The sequence below is a fragment of the Hemibagrus wyckioides genome, linkage group LG14 (assembly GCF_019097595.1).
Source record: "Hemibagrus wyckioides isolate EC202008001 linkage group LG14, SWU_Hwy_1.0, whole genome shotgun sequence".
Classification (NCBI taxonomy): domain Eukaryota; kingdom Metazoa; phylum Chordata; class Actinopteri; order Siluriformes; family Bagridae; genus Hemibagrus; species Hemibagrus wyckioides.
The window spans coordinates 5,753,256-5,764,093 of NC_080723.1; the positions used below are offsets into that span (position 1 = coordinate 5,753,256).

The following is a 10,838-nucleotide window of genomic DNA, read 5'->3' on the forward strand; positions in this document are numbered from 1 at the left end:
TAGCATAGCGCAATGCAGGGGAATCCATTCGTGTTTTCTCAGCCATGTAATACTTTTGTTCTACATATTTTCCCAGCTTGTTCGTATTCTTAGTATGGATAATATTGCATGTTCAAGGATTCCATTCATACGCTTGTTTTGACAGCTGATATATTGTACGATTACAAACTGAAGTGATTAGACTTAAGCACACAGTTGTTCAGTAGTGTTCAGGAAAACCCGGAGCATTCAGAGCTATATATGGAAGAAGATGTCAAAATTTCACCACGTGAAGTCTTTTCCCAGGCACATGCACTGTATGTAGTCATAGATAACATGATTGTTTTCAACTTGAATTGTCTAGCACTTCCTAGGTCTACTAGAGCATCAAAGCATGTGAGGAAATCCCAATTACGTAGCAAGACATCTTTATAGAAGACTGACTGACTGTTTTTCGGCATCACCATGTTTGTTAAACTGGCTCCTTACACACGAGAATCAGTGCAGATTACAAAGCAATCTGAATAGCCCTGGCTTCCTCTCAGGATTAGGCTGTCAAATATTGCTGTAAAAAGACTGTATAATAACAGCCTCAGGCAACCGCCTCCTGAATGGAACAATATTTTGACGTTTGGTATACAATTACTCATATCTAACAAATTACATCTATGCCTCTAGCTAGTAGCCATAGACAATTTGTTTGCTGTATGAGCTTTTTTTTCTTCAACATTTCTTTCGAGGCAACATGAAATATGCTAGCTTTCTATCATTCTGAGACGTTCAATCCTAATCCCCTTATCCTACACATGACACTGTGCTCCAGGACACGACAAATTCTTTATTAAAACTTTGTCACTGAGCGATAAAAGACAGAAGAAAGAAAAACTAACAACAAGAAAGCAGTTATTAGAGGTTGTGTGCCTGCTATTTATAATTGGTTAGACAACAAGTTGGGACTGAATTTAGCATTTGATCTAGCTTTAGAGATTTTATAATCAGTCATGACTGTACATGTTCTATACATTCAGAGCTTCTCCCCTTGTGGTATTAGGAAACTAAAATTATGAACCTGAGGAACTGAGTAACATGAGTAATCTGTATAGTCACGTCAGTTGTTTCTAAGAAATGTGCTAAAAGTGATCCATTAAGCTCAAATACTGTTATGCCACTCCCCTTTTCTGTCTAAAATAAGATACACACCCACATCTAGTCACCAACGGTTGCTCAAGTTGTTACTGAAAATGAATGATATCCAGACGCTTTGTCGCGGTGAGTCGCTGTATGTATGCTGTACAGTGTAGCTAACAATTATATTTGATAACAGTGTTAATGACACTCAGCTGAAAAACACATGAGAGTTCATTAGTGAGATACATGAATGGTTATTCAGCTGGTTTCTACAGACTTATAACCTGTCGATCGTGTGGTTGATTGGCTGCGTGACCATTTTCAATGAAGAAAACTGATTCTATATGAAAAAACCAGTGTCTTTTGATGCTGAATACAGTGCTTTGACAGACAACACAATGAGGCGTATAACAACATCTATAAGGCCAACTTGTACACACCCAGCCAAACCCCTGTATTACAGTATTTATGTCTGACATTTAAAACCTTTATTTTGACTTTAGTCACCATCAGTGTTTAACACTTGGGATTTCACTCTGGAGTTTTAAGCTAAGCTGTGCTTGCCTTGACCTTCTTTTTGCAGAACCAGTCAGTGTGGTACAGGCTGAGGCCTGCAGCAATGAGGTGTCAGTGTCTCTGATTTAATTTCTGACATGACTCACAGGGATGCACTAAATCTTACTAGAAAATTCCATCTGGCGAAAATCAGCAGTGGTACTATAGTGAGTAAGGGTGTTTTTCTCACATGATGCCTTGTCTGAAATGTTGGGGACAGTGTGTCTCGTCGTCTTTTTGAGGGTCACTGGTCTCTGGCGGGATCACCAGGCCCGTATCGTCGCTCTGATCCATCTGTTCCGCCATCATACTTAGCCTGAGGAGATTCACAAAAAAGAAAAAAAAAGATAAGAATGATTGCATGACATTTTGTCTATCTATCAGTCAACAGGTCAATTAAAAAGGTCAAAAACTGGCCCATTCATGTAGAGGTGTGTGAAGGTACAACAGTCATTCTTCTTTATTTCTTACTAGTATGAACAACCTGGACAATACGTATGACATGATAAAGCTGTATTTAAGCCCTGGCCTCAGCACAAGCGTATCACGTGGCTGAGAAATCCCGATTGCACTCCAGCAGTCCAGGCTTTACTGCTTGTCCGTGTTGACATGGGCCTCCTTTCAGTCTTTTTATAGACACTCCCCAACACCCCTTCTCAGCCTCAGAAAGGAAAACATGGTGGAAGTCATTAAGCTCCCAGCAAAATCCCTATACACACGGCGATTTTATCACTGTACTATGAAGTCGTCCTACAACAGTTCCTACAACTGGTTGCCATAGCAATAATGTTGATCACTGAGTGGTGCAACTAGCATGCCAAATCAGTTCTCTTGCCGTTCGATGAAACAATCTGGAGATGTGGCATTTGTATATAAAATTCACCAGTGTATGTTTACATCATGAGATGAAGAAGAAGAAGAAGCAGTGTGCGCTCTAGTGTGCGCTCCCATTGGTATTCGCTGCACCAAGTCACTCCATATTTGAATAAATTTAAACCTTTCTTGACTTTGTGGCGTCATTGGACACGCCCACGTCTAGACAGCAACGGTCGCTGTCACTCACGTCACCCGGAAGTCAGCAGCTTTCATGGAAAATTACAAATCTTTTGTCGCTGCATGTGTGAACGTAGCTTAACAAATGTACTTTTTAAAAGTGACAGTCAGCTGAAAAACACACGAGAGCTCATTACAAAGAAAGAACAGGACAACCAAAACACTTGGGTTCATTCAGCACCAAACTGGTATAAGAACTTGCTTTTACAGTTGTATAACTTGGAGATCAAAATAACACTGATTCTGTATGTGAGAACAAAAAATGTTGAACAAGCAATCAATGAAATACTGAACGCTGCTTCTTACTGCTTGAAGTTATATGCAAGATGCTTGATGCGCAATATGCCAATAATAGATCAGCAAGTCCCAAAATGGACGCTAGACAAAAAGTGAGTGGGCGATGGGATCGGGGAAGAGTGGACAGTGTGTGAATTACTGAACAGGCTGATAATAAAGGCTAAATATAGACGCGAGAATGTGAGCGAAGACAGACAATGTGTGACAAATGAAAGCACAAAGCCAAGTATTGCGTTGAAAAAATGACACAGTATAATCAGAATAATAAGTATAAACATGCCTTTAGCAAATAGAACAAATAAGACAAGGAAAAGAATAAGTTTCTACGCCAGTGTGAGTTTAACAGAATACAATTTTGAAGATCTGTATTGCAGAAAAGTGTTGATGTAAATCACAAGAAACAGATTTGCACTAAGATTTAAAATAGCATGTTAAATGCTCTATGTGAAAGCAGAAAGATCTCGCAGCTCAGTCAACGTGTATTTACCTGCCGAAGAACAGCTCTTGCAGCTCGCACCTCATACCTCAGGTACAGTTGAATAACGGTTAAAACAACAATGTAAAAAAATATATTAAATAAGCATAGATCTTTAACAGTATGCAAATCACATGCTGCTAAACCTTCAGCTAAAACAGCCTCCTCTTTTCTTCTAGACAAGGTAGTAAATGCCAGGGCTGTCTTCCTGCTGTCAAAACACAGGGGTGGCACTGAGGGGGGAAAGTGCTTGTTTCTCTGGAATGCATCCAGAGGGTGGACAAACAAATGACTCCCCAGGGAAAGCATGCAGCTACTCAGAGGATCTGGCACCGTGTTTGGAGATGTGATTAGAATCAGGACAGAGATGGAGAACGAGCTGGAACACACAGTGTCGCAACTGCACAAAGGGCTTTTATGTTCCGAGTCTCGCCTGGAGACACGGCGAGAAGAAGGTGTGACGAGTATACTTTTCACACTTCACAAGATAGATATTAAAGGGTAAAAAAAAAAATGTTCCGCCATAAGCAACATTAATCATCAGTGTAGATTTTTATTAGTCTTTTGTGTCTTTTTTTCAATTTTACAAATTATTCTAAATATTGTCATTTTAGGCGAAGCTTCTAAGATATGACATGGACAAATGAGCTAACACTCCGCACACTACGAATCTCACGCTAGGCTAGAAAACCATGAGAAGCCGAGACAAAAAGCAGTGGGTTTCTCCATGGTACCCATTCAACATGTATGCTGAACTATTCACTGGAATTAATGGAGTGTTTATATTAAGAAGCAAGTGGACAATGAGTTTGTTCAAAACCTCAATAAAACATTAGCTACTAGGTCAACCTTATTGATATAGGGATAATTGATGGTTTCAGTATTATCAAGATTCACAATGTTAGGTACACAGTTATAGAAAGTATATACACTGTATTGCTATAAAGTTTTTGGATGTCTGCCCTCATAAATATGGAGTTGGCCCGGCCTTTGCAGCTAGAACAGCTTCTACTCTTCTGGGAAGGCTTTCCACAAGGTATAGGAGTGTGTTTATGGGAATTTTTGACCATTCCCTTTTAGAAGCGCATTTGTGAGGTCAGGCACTGATGCTGGACGAAAAGGCCCGGCTTGCAGTCTCAACCTATCAGGTTGAGGTCAGAACTCTGTACAGGCCAGTCAAGTTCCTCCACACCAAACTCACTCATCCATGTCTTTATGGACCTTGCTTTGTGTACTGGTGTGCAGTCATGTTGGAACAGGAAGGGGTCATCCCCAAACTGTTCACACAAAGTTTGGAGCATGAAATTGTCCAAAATGTCTTGGTATGCTAAAGCATTAAGAGTTCCTTTCACTGGAACTAATGGGCCGAGCCCAACCCCTGAAAAACAACACCTGAATTCAATGAATCAGAGGGGCGTCCCAAAACTTTTGGCTATATCGTGTAACTCCCAGTGAAATAAAAATCCAGCTCTTCCGAAATCCAAAATCCAGAACAAATGAGAAATAAGAAAGAAAAAGAGAAATGGGTAATAAAATGAGAAATAGAGGTAATAGAACAGAAATTTTGTACAATGATGGAATCAAACTGTATCTCCAGGGGGAATAATTTTGTCATAATATCCAGATAAACTATTATGCCACATTCATATCATTTACAGATGCATTTATCCAGAGCAACTTACATACGTTGTATTTTACACATACATACAGATAGGGGTTAAAGACCCTTCCTCAGGGACCCTTGTGGGATTTGAACACATGACCTTTCAACCCAGAGCTCAACATCCTGAGCTACCACCCCTGACATTTTATTGCATCAAGACACCAGCTGCTGTATTATGAAGTCATCAGTAGACGTTCCTACTTCTGGTTGCCACAACGTAACAACGGTTGATAGTGGGTGGTGCAGCTAGCATTCCAAATACAGCTATTTTTGCTGCTAATATGAAACATTCTATATGGATACTTGGAGTTTGTCTAGAAAATTCTGCAGCATATCATACGGTACGAAGGAAAAGCAGAGTGCGCTCTACTGTCTTCATTCCCATTGGTCCCTGCACCGAGTCGCTCCATATTTGCATCGAGTTCAACTTTTCTCAACTCTGTCGCGTCGCAGGACACGCCCACAACACAAACAAGCTCCGGTCGCTTTATTGCTGCAAGTAACTATATCTGTGAACATAGTGGGGTAGCTTAGTGGTTAAGGGGTTGGGACTACTGATCAGAAGGTTGTGAGTTCCGAATCCGAGGTCCACCAAACTGCCACTGCTGGGCCCCTGAGCAAGGCCCTTAACCCTCAGCTGTATAAAATGAGATACGATGTAAGTCACTGTGGATAAGGGAGTCAAGCAATGTAAATGTAGCATCACAGTACATTTTTGTGAGATAATGTGGGGTTTTTTAATATACATGTTATTGCAAACTCTATAAGAGGCTGACATTTCTGTGTTAAGATTTTCTACCATTTTGTGAACAATCATTAAACTCACTTTTTAAGGGTTATATTTAACTGCTCATTTTCTGGCCTCTTGTTGTAGCAACCCTATGATAAATATTGTGTATTGTAAGGTTAGAATTTAGGTGGCTCTTGGTGTCCATGTTGCACCCAAACAGAAGTGCAACAGAAGAGACACTGAAATTCTAACCCAGTAAATTTCTGGAGTTGTTGAAAAAATATCACACGCTCTGGAGTCATGGACAGAAACTCATGAGATATGACAGATATTTTGATGTTTAGAGACCTGATGATACACAATAATGTGTATTTTAAAGCAAGGTAGAGTTTCCAGATCCTGCTAGCACAAGTGCCGATTACTAGCACATCTTTAAAGGTTAATCATTCGTTGTTTGAAATGGTTAGTCATAGCAAATGTGACAAACAACCTCTTCTTGTTCTTGTTTTGTACCTTGTGAGTTTGTGAGATAGCTCAAGCGTAACCTATGAGAAGGACAGCGGAAGGAGAAACCAGAATCCAGTACTTTGGGCTGTGAAGCAAAAATAATGTCTGCTGTAGAGGATATCATGGCCTGGAAATTTTTTAAGTGAGGAACATATCAACAAAACCCTCAGGTAAAAAAGAAAAAGCATGTTAAAGTTACGGGAATGAACTGAATGAAAGCTAGAAGTTCATAAAATACAGTTGGATAGAAGAAGTAAGAGTAGAATTTTTTTTTCTAGTTGATTAAGGCCATATGAGGCAATACACTGTAAAACTTTCCCACAATTAGGCAAGCACATGAACAAAATACAGTGGCCTTCCTTCCTGTAACTTTATTCACAGTGAGATGTGTTTTTCGGTTAGACGACTGGAGAGCCACTTTTGGCTGAAATGCAGAAATGATGCCACACCATCATCAAGATAATATCTCAGCTAACATTCTGGAGCTCTCAACCATCATACACACACTAGAGCTGTGTGAGATTGCGATACATATCTTTTCAGTGACTGTCTAGAGTCTTCCTATATCGACCAACTTTTCATCTGATTTCTGGGACTGAGTTAGAACAAACAGAAACAAGCATGGAGGAGCGTCACGCACAGTGAAACTCCACTTGAGGCTCCTGCACAGAGAAGACATCGACTAAAAGATGAAGATACCGTATACCTGAAAAGGGGATATTTCTGTCACTGAATAGTGCTTTAATATTTAATTATTTTTGTATATTTTGTATTCACACTGACATTTTGACAAATATTCTGTTTCTTAGAGGTCTCAATTTTCTGATAATGTTCAAAGTCACGTCCAAATAAAAGAAGAAATGAAAAAAAAGAAAAACGTTAAGTGTTAAGTGCACAGAATGAACAGAAATCACTTCTGAATGCACGCAGTTATTATTTCTCATTTGAAGAATGCTAAAAGTTTTTATCCATATCGCCCAGCCCTAATGCAAATTTCACTGTAACATGTTTTACTTATAGTAAGTATATAGTTATATACTATATTGCCAAAAGTTTCGGGACATCTGCCTTTACATGCATATGAATGTAATATGGAGTTGGCCCGCCCTTTGCAGCCCTAACAGCTTCAACTCTTCTGGGAAGGCTTTCCACAAGATTTAGGTGTTTATGGTATGCTGAAGCATTAAGAGTTCCTTTTGCTGGAACTAAGCCCAAGGCCAAGCCCAACCCCTGAAAAACAAAACAACACCTGATTTCAATGATTTGGAGAGGTGTCCTAAAACCTTTGGCATTATAGTGTAGTATACATATATATATATATATAAATATATATATATGTATATATATATATATATATATATATATAAATGTCAATCCCTGGCTACATTTCCTTTACATTTAAGCAGGTAAATAAGCTTTTGCATTAAGGTTTAGAATTTTAATATATTATATAAACAAATATTTATTTTTTTTTAGTAATTAATGTCTAATTTTAGAAAGTTAAAGCAAAATAAGGCTTCATTGCACGATTCTTAATTACTGTTAAGACTGGTGAACCAAAACAGTCCCCTGATACACACACACACACACTTTATTCTGATCCATAGAACAGAGTTAGACTGTTTTGACAAGTCCGCTGGAACATTATGCAAATAATATTCCACATAATAATCCACACATAACACTCTACTCATATACATATGAGTTACTATATCTTACTATATCTGGTTGCTGTTTCCTGATGATCAGTTTTGATTGAATTCAACAATTCAAAGTCAGCTTATAAATAAACTCAAATTATACCTAATATATTTTGTCGGTAGACGTTTCCAGAATACAGCTGTAGAAAATACACTAAATACTATTATATATCTATATATTTGTGCTGAGGGTGTGTGTGGATTTTTTTATGTATCCCTGACTACAAAAAGCGAGTCCACGCTTTAAAACCTTCCCAAACTTTCCCCCAAAAAAAAAGAAAAGAAAAGACATTGATTAAAATGCTACCAGGCTACTGCTGATCCTGTTTATCTCCCAGGAAGTCTAAAAACAATTACATCCACCAATGCAGAGACACTGACCCATGCAAACCGTGGTATTGTGCCTGGAGGCCTCACAAAAAAAAAAAAAGACTCTGAGAGAGCTGAACCTTCAATGGCTCCCTTGTTCTCATGTCCTTGGATGATCTCTTTGTTTCGCTGGAGCGTAAGCTAATATAAAAGTCCCCTTCCTCAGACTCTCTTCTTGATTACACACATTTAACCCAGACTATTTAAGAAACCACATTCAAAAGCACTTAAAGCAAAGAAATCAGTCTACATTGAAAAAGGCAAGTTACTACAAAACCAGTACGAATATTTTGATTCATCTGGCTACATCACTGTGTCTCTGCTTAAAAAAAAAAGAAGTGAGAGTGAATGGTGGCCTGAGACTGAGTGTAAACTCAGAATGGGATTGTGCTACTGGAATGTGTTTGAAGTAATAAACCCGGGTATGATGGTGATTTATTGGACCCTAGATTGTAGGTTAATCAAGTCAGTAAGATACAACTGAGTATAATACACTGAATACAATACACAGTACACACAGTACACACTGTATGTATGTATGTATATATATATATATATATATATATATATATATATATATATATATATATATATATATATATATATATATATATATATATATATATATATATATATATATATATATATAGAGAGAGAGAGAGAGAGAGAGAGAGAGAGATGTAGATATATGGATATATAGATATATATGTATGTATGTATGTATGTATGTATGTATGTATAAGAAAAATCTTCAAATCTTAGACATCATTGACCAAGATATCAAGAATGAGTGCATCATATAGAACAGAAGGGGGGATGAAGTTCATTTCTAAGCCTGGTTCCTCTCAAGGAGTTTTTCCTCGCACTGTTGCCGCAGGATTGCTCATTAAGGTTAAGTGTTAGGGATAAAGATTATAAAATAAAATTTTAAACTTTCTCATTTTTATTCTGTGTCTATACTTCTGTAAAGCTGCTTTGAGACAATGCCCATTGCTATACAAATTATTTGAATTGAATTCAATGGTTATGTTTAATTGAAATGCCAACTACTATTAAGAAGCAAAACGATAGTACGCTGATCATTTTGCACTGTACATGTCTCCTGGTAAATTCATGCAAACTTTACAGTAAATATTAGACACAATGCAACAAATGGCTGATGCGTGAAAAGATGTTGATGTAACAGTTGATGCAGGAAATGACTGAGCGGAAGGTTAAGGATTCAGCCATGGCTCATGAGAGTCTGATCTATCATGGGACATGTGAAGAAAAGGATTTCACTCTTCTGTAATGTAATATATGTAACAAAGATGTCGTTATTATTTTTGTCGTCTTCTTCTTCAAGTTTCGGTTAGGTCTGCTGGTTAGTTTGTGTCTCAGAAGGTCATGTGTTCAAATCCCATCACCCTTAACCTTCACCCTGAGCTGTATCCTGCCAAATGAGCAGATTGTGTTATTTTTTTTTATTTTTATATCATGTAAGCTATTACAGTACTTTACTCTACAGCTGTTTAGTCTCAATGGTACAATACCTTACAGGAGATCCTGCATGTCAAATATACAGTAAATTATTTTCACGGTGTAGTTTTAGATGATTAACAAAGTGTAAAATGAAAGAATATGGTATAGTAACACTTAAAACCATCACAATGGACATACTACACTGTCCTGTCATTCATTATTTGTGTTATTTATCCACTTTTACACGCCACGTAGTCGAGCAAAGACTAAAAATATTCGGACATCTCACTATAGAACACTAGACTAAAGTATACTACAATAACATTTTAAACGAGGGTTGATGTATAATACATCAGTATATCATTATAGTCAGTGATAATAATAATAATAATAATAATAATAATAATAATAATAATAATAAGTCAGAAGCTCACTTACCTTTAACCGCAGCACGAGCCCATCATTTCACACCTTCTCGTGCGCTCCGGTGAAACCGGCTGAGAAACGGTAGAAAGTTTCCTTAGAGTTTATTTATCCGGAAAATCAGAAATAAAACCCACAAAACGATATAAATTATGAACGACGGGATAGCAGTCTTCGCTCCTGCCTGTTGCTCTGCCTAGGCTCCGTTGCGTTTCTTCTTGAACAGCAATAGGGGGCGTGGCTAGCCAGCCGCACCACGGAAGAGAGGGCGTGTCTTTGGATAAATCGCCCATTGGATGTAGCAGCGGCTTACAGTGCAGAAGGGCTCGTGAGGTGATGCAGGTACTTGTGCACGAGGATAGCATGCATTTTACTTTTTTTTACAGTATATTACTGCATTATTTTTACATTTTGCAGGCTGAAAACCCGTTAATATAATTACAGCATCAAAATAAAACTGGATGGTTTTCCTGAGGCAGGATACAAGTGAGAAGGACA

At 38.0% G+C, this 10,838-nt stretch overlaps 1 protein-coding gene across 3 annotated transcripts in view; it reads right to left on the reverse strand.

Moving 5' to 3' along the window:
* LOC131364541 (GRAM domain-containing protein 2A) overlaps positions 1–10,563 on the reverse strand; it is a 28,180-nt gene extending 17,617 nt beyond the window's left edge. The window contains exons 1-2 of one of the 3 annotated variants that reach the window (XM_058407752.1): positions 10,356–10,563; positions 1,853–1,978 (exon numbers count right to left, since the gene is read on the reverse strand). In XM_058407752.1, the coding sequence (XP_058263735.1) occupies positions 1,853–1,971 (119 nt within the window). In that variant the 5' untranslated portion in view covers positions 1,972–1,978; positions 10,356–10,563. Of the gene's footprint in view, positions 1–1,852; positions 1,979–3,499; positions 3,681–10,355 lie in introns of those variants that run through there. The other 2 variants (XM_058407751.1, XM_058407753.1) reach the window with 2 other exon arrangements.
* Positions 10,564–10,838: the final 275 nt, after the last annotated feature.